The sequence below is a fragment of the Pseudophryne corroboree genome, chromosome 2, assembly GCF_028390025.1.
Source record: "Pseudophryne corroboree isolate aPseCor3 chromosome 2, aPseCor3.hap2, whole genome shotgun sequence".
NCBI lineage: Eukaryota > Metazoa > Chordata > Amphibia > Anura > Myobatrachidae > Pseudophryne > Pseudophryne corroboree.
The window spans coordinates 37,649,332-37,669,457 of record NC_086445.1 but is presented as its reverse complement, the minus strand read 5'-3'; the positions used below and the strand labels follow the sequence as shown (position 1 = coordinate 37,669,457).

At 47.0% G+C, this 20,126-nt stretch overlaps 1 protein-coding gene across 3 annotated transcripts in view; it reads left to right on the top strand.

Annotated features, from left to right (window-relative positions):
* The window catches only part of LOC134996138 (oocyte zinc finger protein XlCOF7.1-like), a 101,265-nt gene that overhangs the window by 29,278 nt on the left and 51,861 nt on the right, over positions 1–20,126 (top strand). For all 3 annotated transcript variants that reach the window (XM_063951165.1, XM_063951167.1, XM_063951166.1), the window contains exons 7-10: positions 14,342–14,442; positions 14,602–14,671; positions 16,045–16,145; positions 16,305–16,374. In XM_063951165.1, the coding sequence (XP_063807235.1) occupies positions 14,342–14,442; positions 14,602–14,671; positions 16,045–16,145; positions 16,305–16,374 (342 nt within the window). The remainder of the gene's footprint in view (positions 1–14,341; positions 14,443–14,601; positions 14,672–16,044; positions 16,146–16,304; positions 16,375–20,126) is intronic.

The window sequence follows — 20,126 nt, the reverse complement described above, 5'->3', positions numbered from 1 at the left end:
TCCGTGCACAGGAGCTCACTTTGTAAGTTGGTGCCTGCAGTGCTTGCAGCAAAGGCTTTTAAAGTGAAGGTAGAAGACTCCAAGGGCTGCAGCAGAGACACTGTCAGTGCTAGATGTCATTCTGACATCTCCTGCTGCAGGTCCCTAACCTCCCCCCCAGCGGCGCTGTATACTGGTTGCCGGGTACTTATAGCGGAGGCTCTGGATTTCTACGTCAGGCACACACAACAGCCACAGCTCTCCGGGATTGCGTGGCCGCACTCAGAGGAGGTAAGAGGGTCCCCCAGGCGGGACCCGCTGGAAATCGTGATCCAGCGCAGCCGTTGGGAGGCGGGCCGCGCGCTCTGGTGTGGACACTGTGGCAGTACAGGGACCCCACTAGACCACCGGGGCAGGGGCACAGGTCGGTTTTATTAAAAAACGTTTGCATATGGCCCACAGTACCTGGTGGTGAAGCCCAGCAAAGGGATAAGGCTCTGACCTGTAGCCCCTCCCCCATCCCCAGGGCGCCATTTAGAGTAAATGTTCCCGCCCTGGAGCTGCATCTCTCTCTCTCTCTCTCTCCCTCACTCCCTGTCAGAATTTGGGCACCATCTTCACATGCTGAGCTGATCCTGGGACTGTTTGGGCAAAGCCTCCTCTGTAAAGCCGCCAGCATATCAGCGCTGTGCATTTCTGCTGCGGGGTACACTGGGCTCCACAAGGATTAACATCGGTGTGTAGAGTAGGCTCTTGATCCAAGGCACCAACAGGCTCAAAGCTTTGACTGTTCCCAAGATGCACAGCGCCGCCTCCTCTATAACCCCGCCTCCCTGCATAGGAGCTCAGTTTGTAAGTTGGTGCCATGCAATAAGCAGGCAATCAACAGGGGGGCTGCTCCAGCAGCCCATTTTATAGCTTAATTTCAGAAGAAAGAAGAAATTTGAAGACTTAAGGGCTGCAGCTTTAATGAATGTCAGATAGACATCACCTGCTGCAGCTCCATCACTCCCCCAGCGGTGCTGTATACTTCCGCGCCCTGGTTGCCTGGGTAACTACAGTGGAGGCTCCGATGTCTTTCCTGTCAGTCACACACACTCGCCGCTGCCCTCCGGGATGGCGTGGCACCAGGTACATGGGGAGGTAAGGGGTCTCTTTGGCCCGCTATTATCGCGGTAAAAAGTGGCCGCTCCACTAGTCACAGGGCACAGGTGGGGGTTTTTCTCCTATAAAAACCCATTTTTAACAGCCCGCAGTGCCCGGTGGGGAAGCCAGCAGGGGGATAAGGCCTAACCTGTAGCCCCTCCCACAGCCCCAGGGCGCCATTTGGGTAAATGTTCCCGCCCTGGAGCGACATATCCCTTACTCCCTGTCAGTAGCCATCACACGGAGCTGCGCTGTTCCTGGGACTGCTGGGGCAAATCCTCCTCTGTAAAGCCGCCTGCTCACCAGCGCTGTGCATTTTACAGGACACTTAGGTATTCTACCTGTCAAGGGACAGTGTTAGTAAAGAAAGAGTGCATACATTCAGGGTAGTGTGGTACAAACACCCTGTGATATACATCCAGTATCTACTGTGTTTTGTTATATCTACTGTTTACATATATAGCTATACTGAGTATTACTTTGTATTGCTAGTCCAGTGTACTTTTATGGTGTATAATTTCTGCATGGTACGTTTGTGACTATATATGTGTGTGTGCATGTAGCTGCTGCGTGGCTGCCATCTCGGGTATTTCACTCAGCTTGCGACTCCTATACTCTGTAACCTGAGGGGGCTAAGTGTGTCAGGTTTATTAACTGATATAGGCATTTCACAAGATATACTTGCTGTGTATTTTTCTTTGTGATTTATAGTTACCATATATCTCTTGGATTCCTGGTTTGTGCTGACAGGACAGTCACACTGCACTGGCAGTTCTTGCTAAGGTATATCGCTGCTAACATTGTACTAGGTTGCCTGATATTGTGCTTGTCATTATGTCAGCTACACGAGGCAACGGAACTGGGGCTTCTCCCACATTGCGTGGTGGTGATGCTGCAGTCACTTTTGAGGATAACATGGCAGCAGAGAGTTCAGTTTCAGGGGGTTCCTTACCCCTCAGTGGGTCTGTAGCACCAGGGGCAACTAATGACCCACCTTGGGCTACCTTCTCCACATTGTTGAATACGCTGATAACTAAACTTACGCCCCCTGTGGGACCCCCTATGCCACTGCAGCCATTTATGGTCCCTGCTGTCAATCCGCCGTGGGCGAATCAAATCTCAACACAGTTACAGCATTTGAACCGATCGCTGACTAAACATAAGTCTCACTCTCGCCCTCCTAAGACTAAGTAGTCTTCTAAACGGGCCGCTACATCCTCACATTCCACCGCTGTCCCGGACACATCCTCTGAGGAGGATGGTGCATATACTGACCCCACAGACACTGACTCTGATGCTTCTGATGGGGAAGGCAAGTCCCTGGTGTATGTCCCTGATTTGATTGAGGCTGTCAGGCTCATTCTTCAGGTCTCTGATGAACCTGAGCCTGCGGCTGTCTCTAAAAATCCGGACAGATTTAAACGTAAGAAAGTGGTTTAACAAGTTTTACCTCATTCTCAACACCTGACTGACATACGCCAGGAATCCTGGGAAAATCCAGGTACGAAATTCACACCGCATAAGAGACTGTTGGCTCACTATCCTCTCTCTGCGGAGCTATGTAAAAATTGGGAAAATCCTCCGCCTGTAGATTCTCATGTGGCTCGCATGGTAGTTTCCTCAGCTCTGCCAGTAACTACCGTCACCTCTCTGAAGGAACCGACGGATAGATGTGTGGGGGGTTGTCTAAAAGCGATTTATACCCTAACGGGGGCTGTGCACAGGCCAACCATTGCAGCAACATGGTCTGCTGAAGCTGTTGAAGCATGGGCTCAGGAGCTGGTGGCGGAGCTGCCTTCCGACATTTCTGATCATGCTAGACAATGTCTCTCATATATTGCCACGGCTTCTCTGTACCTTAAGGAGGCGGCTTTCGATGCCGGGGTGCTGGCAGCCAAGGCTGCCACTACGTCCATTTTGGCTCGCCGTATCCTGTGGTTGAGATACTGGTCGGTGGATATGGATTCTAAGAAAACCCTGGAGGTGCTTCCTTTTAAAGGAGACATTCTTTTTGGTGAAGACCCGAATAAGATTGTGGCTGATCTGGCTACTGCTAAAACAGCTTGCCTACCTAGTACAGCTCCTTCTGCACAGAAGGCTAAAAGGACTTTCCCTCTGCCCTTTCGTCCTCTAGGTAAAGCAAAAGGTCAGGCGTACCCAAAGCAGACTCGTGCTTCCAGACCGAAGCGTGCCTGGGCTGCCTGTCAGCCTGCTTCCAAAACTGACAAGCCTGCCGCATGACGGGGCGGGCCTCCCTCTGGGGGATCCCAGGGTGGGGGGCCGACTTCTAGGTTTTGCCCAGGAATGGTTGAAGATCACTTCGGATACCTGGGTACGGGAAGTCATCACTAAAGGTTATGCCGTACCCTTCAAGAACCGTCCCCCTTATCGATTTTGTCTGACATGTCCCTTTGGATCCGATGAAGGCAAACACTCTCCATTCGGTGGTACAATCCCTCCTGACCACAGGAGTGGTGGTACGGGTGCCTCTGGCTCAGCGAGGCAAAGGGTTCTATTCACCGCTGTTCCTAGTCCCGAAACCGAACGGGTCCTTGTGGCCCATTTCCCAGGGGCCTACGCCCAAAAACCTTTCCCGCCTTTGAGCTAATAACAGAGAACCTTAAGAAGGAATGGGAATCTGCCCTGTTAAAATGTTCTTTTGAATTGATCGGGATTCTTATCAAACATGACCATTTAGTTCTTGAGGAATGCCAAAAAGAGATCAATCTTCTAGGTAAAAAGCTAGAAACATGGGAACAGAATAAAACTTTACAGAAATGTTTTGAGGACCAGAAAAAGGAACTTGAACAATATGAAGATACTATCATAGAGAGAAAGAGGGTTAAGTTTGCAAGAGACAAAAAAGATTTTGCCATCAATAAGGTGTTCAGATGGCATAAGCTATCCGAACAACAGTCCAGAAGATTGAGAGAGGATCCCTACACCTCATCAGAAATTGACTCTTCAGGCAGTGAAGACACAGGTGATCATATATCGATAAATACCTCCAGTCATAAAGGGGATTTAGATCAGAGACTCTCTTTTTTTAGAGGACGGCAGCGCCCATAGTGGACAAGGAGGAAGAAGAAAAGGAGACGTGGCCGCAAGAAAGACCAAAAACAGACAGAGGTGGGAGTCACCCCCATCCGGGAGATATCCCACCAGGACATACAAGAAAAAATGAACCAACTCAATATCATTAATCTTACTGAACGGACCCTTACGGAGGACCAAAAGAATATATTGATGAAGGGTCTCTCTCACCCTCTAAACCCCTTAACCGGTTCATATGGGAAAAAAATCTACGTCTTTTTGGAAGGAAGCTTCTATTGAAGAAGTTCTTTTCCATGAAATCTAATGAAAACCTGTTTTCCTCACAATCGGTAGATCCGGGATTAAGCCAGGGAAATGAGAATACAACCATTCCATGGTCATCTCAAGAAAGGGTAGCCCTGGAGTCCCTGGAGGAACTATCCAGTAATGGACCACCAGCATTGGATAATCTTATCACTACAAGAAAGATATGCAAAAAAAGGTCTACTTTTGTTCCTCCTGAAATAATTAGTCCAGAAACTACGGTCTTCCTGAACTTGGTATCCAAAGAATTTGATCAAATTTATAAGAAAACTGGACACCTCAGATTGTCAGGGAATCTGAGTAGAAAGGAAAGATTGGCCCTAGCTGAGATCAAGGGGTGGGACGATACCATAATTAAGCCCTCTGACAAAGGGGGCAACACGGTATTGTGGCCAAAAGTGTTGTACATGAGGGAAGCACTCGGACAGCTCAATGATACAACCTGCTACCAAAGACTCACATTTAATCCCACTCAAAACTACAAGGAGGTCTATAACAACATGATTGAACGTGCCTTTATAAATGGCATCATTCTCAAGGAGGAACGTGATTTCTTACAAACCATTAATCCAAAAATCCCCACTTTTTATCTACTCCCGAAGGTCCATAAAAATTTACAGGAACCTCCGGGACGCCCCATTGTATCCGGAATAGGTGGACTCTCGGAGAAGGCGAGCATTTTTTTAGATACTCACCTTAGATCGCACGTGACTCAGCTAGCATCATATGTTAAAGACACGCCTGACGTCTTGAGAAGATTAAATGATATCCAACTTGAGGATAATTATATCCTAGTGAGCATGGACGTGGAGTCCCTTTATACTTGCATCTCCCATGATCTAGGTATGAAAGCAGTGGAATATTTCCTGCGCATGGAAGGGATTGGTGACTTTCAACTTTTTCTATTGAAGTTACTCAAATTTGTGTTGAATAAAAACTATTTTGTTTTTGATGATCGCTACTACCTCCAGGTAAGAGGGACGGCTATGGGGGCGGCTTGTGCGCCCACATATGCCAACCTCTTCCTGGGGTGGTGGGAAAGAGAATATGTCTTCTCCGATAGAAATGACCATCATACACGGCATATCATTACTTGGCTACGTTATATTGATGATGTCCTCATCATCTGGGGCGGCTCTGAATGTGAACTTTACGAGTTCCTTACAGAATTAAACATCAATGACCTCAATCTGAGACTCACGTTGAACCACAGCTGCCAGGAAATTCCCTTTCTTGATTTGAGAATCTACCGGGATGGAGAGAATATGCTGGCCACAGAATTACATCGAAAGAAGACTGCTACGAACAGCATTCTCCATAACTCCAGCTCACACTTTCCTCCCACCATATCCAACATACCTAAAGGGGAGTTCCTTAGGCTTAAGAGAAATTGTTCTGATGTGGAAACCTATCGACACAAAAGTGAGGAGGTCACCATCCGTCTCAAGGAACCAGGCTACAGTCATAGGTCCATCAAAAAGGCACGTAATTCCCTCCTAAAGACAAGCAGGAACTCACTTATTTTCCAAGAGAAGAAGGATAATGATCAAGATGAATTAAGATTTGTGGGAGATTTTTGTCAGGAGTGGAGACAACTCAAGAATGGTATACAAAAACACTGGCATGTGCTCCTATCTGACCCAGATTTGGCGACCAATCTGGGAGACCAGGTCTCAATGAGCTGGAGGAGGTCACCCAATTTGAAGGACCATTGGGTACAAAGTCATTACCAGCGGAACCCCTCTGTGTCTCCCACGGTGAGGGGTACCTTTCCGTGCGGGACATGCAGGGCCTGTAACTATATCTTGCCAACACAGGAAATCGTTGATAAATTCGGAAAGCAACATAGGATCAACGATTTTTTCAATTGTAAAACAACCAATGTGGTTTATTGTCTTCAGTGCTTGTGTGGCAAAAGGTATGTCGGAATAACTACACGCATGTTCAAACAACGTATACTTGAACATGCGGGTACAATTAGGAATGTGGACAGAGACTTGCAGAATTTTCGACAAATCACGACGGTGGCGAGAAATGTTCTCCAATACCGCCATGACAAATCTCATAGGATGCAAGTTTTTGGCCTGGAAAAGGTAAAACTTGGAATAAGAGGAGGGGATGCAATGCAGGAACTACTGAAAAAGGAGAGCCAGTGGACCTATATGCTGGGAAGCCTTGCTCCATCCGGACTTAATGAACATATAAATTATACAGTGTTCCTGTGACAACCTCCATATGATCTAGTCCCATCTCTTGATCCACAATAATAATCGCCTTTGTCATCTTGTACCTTTACATTCATTCTTATGCACACTCTGTCTTTTCTCTATTTATTTTGTTTCTGTGTTTATCATATTTATTCAATCCATACATTGCATAATTCCAGCATTTTTATTTTCCTACAATACATAATTAAAATGATCCCCATCTCTCCTTTATTATTTTCTCCTTCCCTCAGATTCCTTAATCACATTAATTTATTACACTCATTCACTACACTATAGTCATGAGGGCATGCACTCACATACATATGTTCCCGTTTTTGTCCTGGTTATTTTCACTAGTGTTATTTTTTCACTTTGGGTTGGGTTTGTATCACTGCACCAACACACTCATTTATAATTCGCTACTTCCTTTATGGTCAAATTCACATGTAGGCCCCCCCCCCCCCTTTTTTTTCTCCCCCCCCCCCCCCCCCCCCTTTTCTTTAGACCACTCTGGTCGAACCATATTATACACACACCTTTTACAGAATTACACATCGCATTAGCACATTTTCACTACTTCAAATCCCCAGTCTCATCATAATCACAGAGCAGCCACACAACAATAGGGCAAACACTTTTTTGTTTATTTTTCTTTTTTTTCTATATTAACACTGATATTCATATTTATTTGTAACTCACATAACACTTAAAGATACCTTGATGGGGATTTTATTAAGTTTTTCAGTTAATTAGATTATGAATTTCCTATTTGTATATAATAAAATCTTTATATATACCTATATCTATATTTATTTATATCCATTTTAGTCAGAGTGAAATATTGCATATATGGATTATTTCTTATTGTTAATGTACTATTCTATTACATTTAGGCCTAAAATACCGGCTTAATGTTTTGAAATCTCTTCATGGACTGTTGTGATTAGTGATTAGTGAACAAGGCATAGCCTTCGGTATGCGGCACAGGTGTGTTAAGTGACGTGTAGCACACGAATTTACATATCGGTAAGGGTATTGGCCAATGCTCCCTTTTTAAGCGTATCACCTGAACACCACCTTAGCCTGCAAGGTGAGCAAGCCCACGAGGTGAAACATACGTCCAAAACGGCCTCACGGACTCCCCACTGCAGGGGGAGCCGTGACCAGCAGTGCGAGCATACAGCGGCTGAAGCGGCACAGAACGGCTGATCGGTATCTCCCCTCTTTCTTTTCTTCCTTCCAGTTTGGACGGAGGCTCTGGCCCCGGTGGCGCATCCGAACCCTGCAAGGCTGGCGGCATCAGGGTCCGCCTAACACCACAAACGGGACCACGAGCCGCCGCCTGTCTTCTTTCATTGTTTTCAACGGCACAGCCCGCGGTCTCACTCTCATCCGTCCTCCGCTCTCTGATGAGGTCAGATAGCAGAAGGGATATTCGGACTGGAGTGCCCACTGTTTCTTTTCTCATTGCTCACAATACAGTTACCCGCACCCCATTGTCTATATACCAATGGGATTTGTTCCCTCTGATATGGTAACAATTAGTGGTTTATTCAATGTGTTAACATCAGTATTTATCTGGCATCATATATTCAGTTGACACTGCCATATAAGTGAAACTGTGCTGTGGGAACACAATTAAACTCCCTCAAAATATATATTTTTTTCAATTACACCTCACTGTTCCAATAAACGAATTGTGTGCACTTAATTTGGTATCCCAGTCAGCCAAAAATAACGAGACTGATTTGGGTTTTCCTCTATAACAGGCCTGGCCAACCTGTGGCTCTCCAGCTGTTGTAAAACTACAAGTCCCATCATGCTTTGCCACAGTTTTGCTATTAAGGAATGCTAAAACTGTGGTAGGGCATGCTGGGATATGTAGTTTCACAACAGCTGGAGAGCCACAGGTTGGCCAGGCCTGCTCTATAACCTTCTTTTCCCTTCTCTCTCTCCCTTCTTTATTCCATATGTACATATATCCTTTTTCCAGTGGCGCATTTGGACCCTGCGAGGCCGGTTTGGCATCAAGGTTCACCTAACACCACGTAAGGAATTTAGGTTTTTGTCCATCTCTAATTTTTCTGGACACAGCTCACCTTCCCACTCTCATCTCTCCTCCGCTCTCAGATGAGGTCAGACAGCAGATGAGATTAGTGAACTAGAGTGCCCACTAATTCTATTCTTCCGCACAATTTGTGTTTTTTGAAAAAAAAAAAAAAGTTGTTTATGGTTACAATCCTGTATGCACTCAAAAGCGCAGAGTGTCATATATCTGTTATGGTTTATTTTCTATGATCTTGAGTGGCTACTCATAGGGCATTTCTATTCTGACCACATACTACACACAAAGGTTATTTTTGTTGGATCTGGTGTGACTTATGCAATTTGTTGCTTGCTTCTGCACAATAACAACAGTCACTTCTATTATATACAACCAAATCATTTCAGGGATCCTACTTAGTAACCTTGTGTGATGCCTTGTGACACCAACATTTAGATACATACTTTGAGGTTGTTACAATGTTATCTTTGAACTGCTTTGCCCATGGAATACTCTGCTATGTTCATTTTGAATTACATTGTTCATGATATGCTTAGCTACATGGCTGGGTAGCCACCCATTACTTGAATTTTATATTATTCTTACTGGAAATATAACAGAGGAGTCATGCCGATGTAATTATTAGATTTTTGTTATTTAAACTGGGATTTAGGAGGATATGTTAGTTTCATGTGCAGACTTTCTTCAGCCACAGGATCTGATGACCTACAATGTATTATGTATGCCGCCTGCTGGAACTTAGACAGATGACTGTCTTTTGAGCTGTGTATGAATTATATGCTCAAGTTTTATGATTACATATGATTTTTGATTAATTTTTGCCACAAGGACGAATTCTACGTCCAACACTATATTTCTAGGGGAATTCTTTAAATATTATTTGAATTGTGTTACCCCATGTATTTTATAGTCTAATGTTGAAAAATAAAGGTTACGTTTTAATTTTGAACAAACATTTCATTATCACATATATATTATCTAAAAAGAGTGCTCCAAACAAAGGAATTTTCTTTTATCAGTGAGTTGTGGGTCCTACCACACACGTCGATTAACTGTGTACTTGTTACATTATTCCTGGAGCACCTCCAACATAACGGATAGCTATCCATTGGGGTCTATTTTGTATTAGTTGGTTTTTTCTAAGTAATTTCTATATTTTAGTCTGGTGCGGGATAATCCCTAGTTTATTGGCCCATTTTCAGTCTCAAGTCCTTGAACAAGCATGTGAGGATCTCCAAGTTTCGTATGGAAACTCTTCGCTCTATTGTTCTGGCCTTAGAGCCTGGGGACTATATGGTCTCCCTGGACATATAGGATGCCTACCTGCATATTCCTATTGCAGTGTCTCATCAGCAGTACCTGAGGTTTGCGGTGGGCAACCTTCATTACCAATTTCGGGCGTTACCCTTTGGTTTGACAATGGCTCCCCGAGTTTTCACCAAAGTAATGGCAGTCATGACGGCTACACTCCGCCATCAAGGGGTCAGGATCCTACCGTACCTAGACGATTTGTTGATCCTGGCAAATTCCCCAGAAATTCTCCTGTGTCATCTAGATCTGACTGTCCAGGTCATGACAGCTCACGAGTGGCTTATCAACTGGAAGAAATCATCCCTGGTTCCTGCTCGGAGCATGGTACACCTGGGAAAGTTATTGGACACTCACAACCAGCTGTTGTTCTTGTCTCAGGAGAAGGTCCTGATACTTCAGGACAGGATTCGATGCTTCCTATCTCGTCCGCAAGTGTCGATTCATTCGGCAGTGCAAGTGCTAGTTCTCATGGTGTCGGCTTTCGACATGGTGGAGCATGCTCAATTTCTTTCTCGCCCTCTGCAGAAGTTAATTCTGACCAAGTGGGAAGGCCTGCCTCACCGGATCAGATCTCACATGATCTCCTTGTTTTCGGAGGTCCGCCTGTCACTGAGCTGGTGGCTTCAGGACCATCGATTTTAGCAGGGGCCGTCCCTTCTGGATATCCAACTGGGTCCTGCTGACGACGGACGCCAGTCTGAGAGGTTGGGGCGCGGTGTTGGAACAACACTCCTTTCAGGGTCGGTGGACTGAGGAGGAGTCTCTACTCCCGATAAATATTCTGGAACCACGGGCAATGTTCAATGCGTTGACAATGGCCCAGCATTTGATACAGAACAGACCTGTTCAAGTACAATCGGACAACGCCACCACGGTGGCGTACATCAATCATCAAGGCGGCACTCGAAGCCGCATAGCAATGAGGGAAGTATCAAGGATTCTCCAGTGGGCAGAACGCCATCTGCCGGCCATATCCGCAGTGTTCAGGTGTCAGGACGTACACGCCGGAGAATGGAGCCTCTATCCAGAGGTATTTCAACTAGTGGACAAGTGGGGCCTACAAGACATAGACCTGATGGCGTCTCAACACAATCACAAGGTTCCGGTCTTCGGATCAAGGACAAGGGATCCTCAAGCAGCGTTTGTGGAAGCACTGGCAATTCCATGGAACTTTCGGCTGCCGTACGTGTTCCCTCCGGTGTCACTTCTGCCCAGGGTAATAAGGAAGTTCAAACAAGAAGGAGGAATACTACTTCTCATCGCTCCAGCGTGGCCCAAACGGCATTGGTTCTCAGACCTTCAGGGTTTATCGATGGAGCGTCCCCTTCTACTTCCGCAACGCCCAGACCTCCTCGTTCAGGGCCCTTGTGTATACCAGGATTTGGCCCGGCTGGCTTTAACAGCGTGGCTCTTGAAGCTTCAGTTCTGAGGGCCAAAGGATTTTCTGAGGCGGTCATTCAAACCATGTTGAAGGCCCGTAAGCCGGCTTCTGCTCGGATTTACCATAGGGTCTGGAATTCTTACTTTGCTTGGTGCGCAGCTAACAATCACGACGCTTACAAGTTTAGTACGGCCAATCTTTTGGCCTTCCTGCAACAGGGCCTGGACTTGGGCCTTCGTCTGGCCTCCCTCAAGGTTCATATTTCTGCCTTGTCGATTTGGTTTCAGAGAAAAATTGCTACTCTGCCTGATGTTCATACATTCACTCAGGGTGTTTTGCGGATTCAACCTCCCTATGTCCCGCCTGTGTCAGTGGTTCTGGAGGCTTTGCAAGAGTCTCTGTTTGAACCTCTTGAGTCTGCGGACCTTAAGTGGCTTACTCTTAAGGTTTTATTTCTGCTGGCTATTGCCTCTGCTAGACGGGTTTCAGATTTGGGTGCCTTATCCGGTCTGTCTCCCTTTCTGATTTTTCACCAAGACTGGGCGGTTCTTCGGACACGCCCTGGTTATTTACCTAAGGTGGTTCTTTCCACCTTAACCAAGAGATTGTGGTTCCAGCCTTTATCTCTAATGACTTGTCCTCCAAAGAGAGGTCTTTGGATGTGGTACGGGCTCTCCGTATCTATGTGAAGAGGACAGCTTCCACTCGGATGTCTGATTCTCTCTTTGTCCTTTTTGGTTTTCACAAAGTGGCTGACATGCTAACAAGCAGACCTTGGCCAGATGGATTAGAATGGTGATTGCATACGCTTATGTACAGGCTGGCCTTCCAGCTCCTGCTACCATCAAAGCCCATTCTGCTCGGTATGTTGGACCTTCTTGGACGGCCCGCCGTGGTGCGACCCTTGAACAATTGTGCAAAACGGCTACGTGGTCCTCAGTGGAAACGTTCATTAGATTCTATGCCTTCGAACTTACCGTTGTTAACTCTCTTTCTGCAAGGTACACTGGGTTCCACAGGGCGCCCACCCTGACGCACTTAGCTTCTTTGGGTTTGTATGGCATTAGCCGCTGATACCTTCTTTTGTCGTGACAATGTGATGTCTGTGGCTACTAAAGGTTGTCGTTTCTTTTGCCTGCTACTGCATTGGACTGGTTAACGAAACTGAGCTCCTGTGCACTGAGGCCGGGCTATAGAGTATGCAGCGCTAAGCATCTTGGGAACAGTCAAAGCTTTAGCCTGTTGGTGCCTCGGATCAAGATCCTACTCTACACCCCGATGTTATCCCTGTGGAAATAAGTCTACAGCCCTGTGTCTTTTTGAGACACCTGCTCCTCTTCTTTAGGCTCCCTACACCCTCTGGTTACCTCAGCCGGACGGGATCGGTGGTCCCCTGCGGCTGAACGTTGAGATCTGTAACCCACAGACTTCACAACACGCCACCTTGCACCCAACACACGCAGCATTTCCCTGCATTACAAGCGATTTCAATGCCTAGATTTCAGTGGGACAGCTAGTATTATGCCCTCCCACCTTTAGTGACGAGAGCAGAGTTACACTACACTCGCCCTGATAATTGTTTCCACTCACGGAATTGATACCACGGAGAATTCACCATATCTGTATGTTGGCTGGCTGGAATAACTTCCTAAAGCTCTTTCTCTGTTCCTGTGGGATAATAAGAAAGTTATATCCACAGCCTTCATTTTACAATATGGCTGACTGTTGGCTCTGTCACCCTGTCCATTTTGTTGGCTCATCCACTCTGCCTAGCTGTGGTTTTATATATTGATTGGTGCCGAATTCCGATTTGAACCCTGAGGCCACGACACTCTGTACGCCACCAGCTCCCACATTTCTAATTTATATGCTGTATAATTTCATATCAACCGTGCTGGCCTAAATTCCAGCTTTTTGGGGCCTCTCCTACAGAACCCATCTGTGGATCCGTGTTGGTCTTTCATCATTCCTACTGATTTTTGTATCTGCATACCAAACTCTAGGTCGCTCCTGGCAAATTTCTAGTCATGTCTAATAAAATAAGAGATCTGCTGCGACTACAATGCCAAGTACGTTTCCTACCTAATCCAAACCCTCCCAGCAGATAGAGTAGTCTGTCCCTTCATCTCCCATGTCATCTTCAGAGATAGACTTTGACCCATCGATACAGGCGGTCCTTACCACTCTATTGTACGGGATTAAACATGTGAGGTGAGATGTGGGTGTATATAGGAACACTATAATAACAGTTACTGTAATGACACGTATTGCCCATGAAATCATATAAAACAAACATAAAATGTAATTACTGTAGCACATGTATTAGTGCAGATGAGAGATGTCCTGGGGCTGGATGTTGGGGCAGGGACATGAGGGAACTACAGGAGATCAGCGGCCATGGGGTAAGGTCCTGTGTGTGTGTGAGGGGCCATCTTCCGTATACAGGCGGCAACCTGTACTGACAGCAGCACCTGATTGGTGCGTGATATATGTACACCCTTTCCTTTACTCCAGTACGTTTGGGGATATCTTACATAGCAGCAGCAGCAGGTAGGGTCTTCTCTACAGCACAGGACAGCCGGGGGATGGCTGAGTGTTAGGTCTTATCTGTAGGTACCAGAGGTACAGCAGGTGCAGGCGTCTTGCCTGGGCGAGTAGTGTAACATGGGACATTTCTGCCATTGTCTATACACTTACACAAGTTACTATGCGGTAATTGTGGCCACTGTTCCTGTAACATGTCCAGGCTGAGTCAGTGTGTGACCCTACATGTAACCTTGTACTCGGTGGCAGGCGGTGGTCTCCTCATTACTCAGTAGGGAAGTCCTCACCTCCCCACTGACTGTACATAGAATCACTATACTTACTGTAATGTTCTGTATCCATTCCCCGCAGGTGGGTGCAGCTCTAGAACTCCGGCAGACCCCTGTGAGACCCCTCTGTACTCTCCGGGCTGTATAGAGGAAGAGAACAGGACTGTGACACAGGAATATCAGGTAGAGGAACCTGCTCTGACCTCTCCTCCTCGCACATCCGCTCCTCACATTGCAGGATATTGTGTTATTCCCATGTCCCCGCCCTGTGTGTGTCCTATAGAGATGTCCCGTGTAACGTGTGGGTGGGACATGTATGTGACACATGTTCTTGTATGACAGGATGAGCCGGGACACGTGATATATCACCGGCAGTGTAAGGAAGAGGCCGTTCCTGCAGAGATCAGCCCAGGTGAGAGACGCAGACGCTCTGGGGATATAATATTGCTGTATGGGGAGAAGTATTTATATTACTGGAGATGTGGCTTATATGTGACGTTACATACATGGGAGGGAAGAGCAGCTTATCTCAGCGCTATAACATGGAACACATGACAAGATACTGAGACAGTTGTACATTACAGCCGCCATCTTTACCATGCAGTGACACGTCTCTTCATTCTGATGTCACCGCGCCGCACACAGAGGTTTAGGAACCTGGTGACCCCAACTAGACACCTTCTGTATAACCAGCCGCACTGACTGCTGGGGGTGCCCTCTCTACCTGAGATCATTCCCAGCGCTGCAGGTCTCTGTTGTGTGTCTGACGTCTGCATATTAATTAGCTTTATAATGATTTGTAATTTATAATAGTAGTGATATTAACGTTACTGCTTTTGTTGCCATAAGCACAGCTGGGCCAATCCCCAGAACCCAAGCCAAAAGACATTACATACATGTACACGTAACATATTACACACACTGACTGATTCAGGTGCGGCTCAGTTTGGTGACGTATCTTGTGTGTTATCGCCGGTGTGTAATGTACACAAGTAGTGCACTGCAGGGATGTACACAATCAGTCACATCTCCCTTGTGGCACAGGTCAGTGAGGGCTGTGAGGATACCGGGTGTTAGATCCGGAGTTTGCTAAGTGTTCCCAGATCCTTAGGTTCAGCAATCACACAGGTACGGAGGAGAGGGGGTACAATGGCACCTTTACTGCACATACAGATGTAGCCAAGCTCGTCTTTGCTACTATGCAGCATGTTGGAACACGGTGTGCTGCGTGGCATGCCAGGGTGAGACTCTTTGAGTTCTGTGATCACTCCATTAATTACTAATGGAATAATGGAGCAATCGCCGGCTGCGAATAGTCACCGCCTGGCACGCCGTGCAGCATGCCGTGTTGCAGTAAGATGAGCATGGCTGCATCTGTATAACACACCCACAACTAGAACAATACAATAGTCTATTAAACCCCTACAAACTATAACACATAAGGTAACATGCAATCTGTGGGTAAAATATTGAAAAATTCACAATTAATTCCCAACCATAGTCTCAGTGTAATGTAGTCCTGTGGAAGTACCGTTAGGGGTATTAGTACAATACCCCCTCCCCTGGTCTCATCACAGTAAGTATAACAATCTACATTTCCCCGTCGCTGCTGACTGCGGCGCTGCAGGAGAATGGGCCATTAGCAGTGATCGGGATAAGGTTTTATTTGCAGGACTTTGGTTCTATGTTACTCCGCCATATCCGTCACTATAATGTGTGTGTATCAGCTGAGGTCTTCTTCTGCGTTATCATTTATACAGATACATCTGTGTCTATTCCCCACAGGTGGGTGTAACCCTACACACCCCGCAGACCCATGTGACACCCCTCTCTATACTCCGGGGTGTATGGGAGAAGAGAACAGGATGATCAGCCAGGATTATCAGGTAGAGGAACCTGCTCTGACCTCTCCCAGCTCCTCACATGTCTCACATTGCAGGATCTTGTGTTATTCCCATGTCCCCGCCCTGTGTGTGACTCCTATACAGATGTCCCGTGTAACGTGTGGGTGGGACACGTATGTGACACATGTTCTTGTATGACAGGCTGTGCCAGGAGACGGGATGTGTTACCAGCAATGTAAAGAAGAGGACGTTCCTGCTGAGATCAGATCAGGTGAGAGAGATGGACATACAGACAGTGCTGTCATACAGGAGATATGTATAGAGGTCTCTGTGGTCTGGGGTTCTCATGCAGCATCATGCTGGCTCTAAGGATTTCCTGTGATAATGACAATATAGACTTGTGTAGCAACATCACCAATCCAACGTATATACCCCCACTGTGACCCAGCGGTGTAATATATGGGGGTGATTATGTTTCATTAGTATGGTGTATATATGCAGGGTCTGGAAGCCTCTGGGCACCGGGAACGGTCACCACACATGTGTGAGTGTCGGGAGTCTGATCAGATTACGGGATAGTAACTATATCAGTGAAAGCGGGCGTGGGGGGGGGGGGGGGGGGGAGGGGAGGGGGTGTGATGTTGGTGATTGTCTGAATAGTCATTATCACATCAGCCTCAAATTTGTTTTCAAAAGTGGCCGGACACTGGTGGGTGATGGGGACAGAGGGTTAGAGCTAGGAGGAAAGAACAGGGGAAGAGGGCCCTGCCTGTCAGTACTTACAGAATATAGAGAGGGGGGTAATATGTGGGGTGATCTGGGACAGAGAGTAGGTGGGAGGTCAGGGGGGTAGAGTAATGCCTTATTAGGAGGGCTGATGGGCCTATAGGTGAGACATAAGGGCTCGTGTGAAGGTGTGGGTGCTGGGACTGTAAGGAACCATGACACTTTCTCCTGTACTGGTGATAATCTGCTTGGTGTAGTGTAGAAGTGATGCCAGCTCTCTGTGAGGGCGCAGAGCTGTGCCGGACACTCACTATAAGGAGGTGACGTAGGCTGTGGTACCTCATGGCGATCTACATGATCTTCCTGATGTAAGTGGTCCGTTCTGTTACAGCCGGCACTGATACCTGGTATTATCTAGTTACACCTACGCTTCATCATATACCCAGAGGGCCTGAGCCCCGGGACAGCCCCCAGACAGACCCACTGTAGCCGGTATCTGTTCCCTCAGTGACTGTATCGGGGAGAGGTGACCGGTACCTACAGGCTTCCGGTGTTAGGTTCTGCAGCTTGGGGTATAAAAGCTATTTCTCAGGCAGCCACTGACACACTGTCCCCACATTGTGTAACATCCAGGAGCCAGACCATCGCCCCACACACCGTGTATGAGCTGGTATAGGAAACGCAGACTTGCATGAGGAAATAAGAATTTTCACACCCTTAACTTGAATACACTGAGGACAGGGGAGCAGGTGGTTATATACCTTTTATAGCTACTGTATAATAAAAATTGTCGTTCCTGGTAAGAATCCCCCTCTCCCCTCCCCACCATTATGGCCAATATAAAGCAGACTGTCTGTAGCATGTCCCTATATCTCACTTATTGTACAGAAGAACCAACTCTTGTAAATGATGTTACCAATGTCCCAAAGCTGAGAAGAATGTACTCCCATGTAGGTTGTGCTTTTCTGATGCGCCTCGATGCCTTATACAAGCGATCACAGACTTGTTTGATCCCATAGGGCCTGGTCCTCTTACCGTTATTTACCTTTTGTTGACTCCACCCACTGTGCAGTGGGCGGGTGTTTTGCTGCCACCACTAGTTTTCTTCAATGTAGCACCTGGAACCGCGTTACTGCTGTGTATGCATGGACACTGTGCGGCCACAACTTCTGATTGGTGTCCGCTGAACCCCAGTGGTCACTCCCCACCAGGCTCTTCATGATACCTTGCAGAGGCCAGAGCATGGAGACACTGGGCACACTCCACGACAGACCGAAACTGGAGTTACGTTTTGCGCAGTTCTGTTGGTCACAGGATTGATAGTTGTCTTAAAGGCAAGATGTTTATTGCTCAAAAAGTCTTAAAAGTCTTTAAAAAGACTAAGGGGGTCATTCCGAGTTTAGGAACACAGACATGCGGGGGTACGCCGAGCACAGGGCTAGCCCGCCGCGCATGTCAGTCCCTGCTCCGTCGCTGAAGCACAAAAGCATCACACAGCGGCGATGCTTTTGTACTTTAGGAGTAGCCAGCGTGCAAAAGCTGCGCTGGCCGGGAGCTACTCGTCGCTGCCCGGCTCGCAGCGGCTTCATGTGACGTCACGCAGCCGCTGCGGCCTGCCCCCCTGCACGGTCCGGCCACACCTGCGTTGGCTGGACCGCACCCACAAAACGGCAGCCAAACGCCGCCGTGCCCCACCCTCCTGCCCAGCGACCACCTCTGCCTGTCAATCAGGCAGAGGCGATCGCTAGGCAACGACAGCCGTCGGCTGTCCGCCATGTGCCGGCACACTGCGGCGCCGGCGCATGAGCAGTTCTGACCTGATTGCTGCGCTGTGATAAACTGAAGCGAGCGATCAGGTCAGAATGACTCCCTAAGTCCTGTCGCTAAGGGTGCTAGGGACCATTCACAGCATACAGACGTCACAGCAACATTCTCCTCTCAATCAGAGGGTATATCTATGGGCTGTAGTTACTGTCCTGGCTGTCTGTAACCCGGCAGTCAGAATACCGACGCCGGGATCCCGTCCGCCGATAATGCCGACAACTGCGCCAAGGCTATTCTAACTCCCATAGACCTCTACACTAGGCCTGGCAAACCTGTGGCTCTCCAGCTGTTGTGAAACTACACATCCCAGCATGCCTTAATAACAAAACTGTGTGAGGCCATGCTGGGACTTGTAATTTCACAACAGCTGGAGAACCACAGTTTGGTCAGGCCGGCTCTACACACTCGGGGCTCGCAGACCCTTTATATATAGTCTGAAGACACAATACAGCACGCTGTAATCCTCCCATAGTTGGTCTTGTATACCAATCAGACCAGTTATCCCAAAAATTAAATGCACCCCACATTACACAGGAACTGGTAATTTGCATTCCTCCTTTATCACACAGATTCAAAGTATCGATACAGTTTACGCAGCAATAATGATTGCATTGTACTTCCTAAAATATAGAGGAAATCATAGAAAACGAACAAATTGTTTTCCTTCATCCTCACTAGAGACTTTACATAGACACACAGAAGAATCTTTCATTAGCACTTTTTTCCACAGGATCCTGCAAAATCCATGCACATCACCTGCTATAAGTCCACAGTCCACTATCAACGCCTGATTCTTCACCAGACCTCCTGCTAGGAAAGGACAAATAACATCCCATTTCCCGCAGTCACTGCTTCTAAAATCAATTAGCGAATAAATAAGACTCGGAAGTGCATTTTTACTTTTAAACTACATTCAAACACATCCTAAATTTAAATACTGTACTTTTCATCATACACTTCTACAACTGTGCATAAAGCATTAATTATAACATGCTAAAACACATCATTACCTATGCTTTTACAGTACATGGCGCCTAGCGGCGATTCGTCCATTTAAAAAAATGGCAAACGCTCTACGAGTTTATCCTGTGTGCTGGGTCTCCGGGCACATTGTCTCTTTCCTGCCTCTGACTAGGACACTTACTACATACTTATCAGGAAGGGTTTTACATGCAAGACCCAGGAGTGTCCCTATCACTATGGACACTGCACGTGTCCTGTGTGACTCTCTCAAGGAAATAGCCAATTTTAATGCTAGGACCACTGCTGTGGCAGTGTCGGCGCGCAGGGCTTTGTGGTTGCGTCAGTAGATAGCGGACACAGAATCTAAGCGCAATGTCGAGTCTCTTCCCTTTTTTGGGGGAATGGCTCTTCGGGGTAGAATTGGATACGTGGATTTGTAAAGTTACTGCGGGGAAATCCATGTTTCTCTATCGTCCTAAGTGGATGCTGGGGTTCCTGAAAGGACCATGG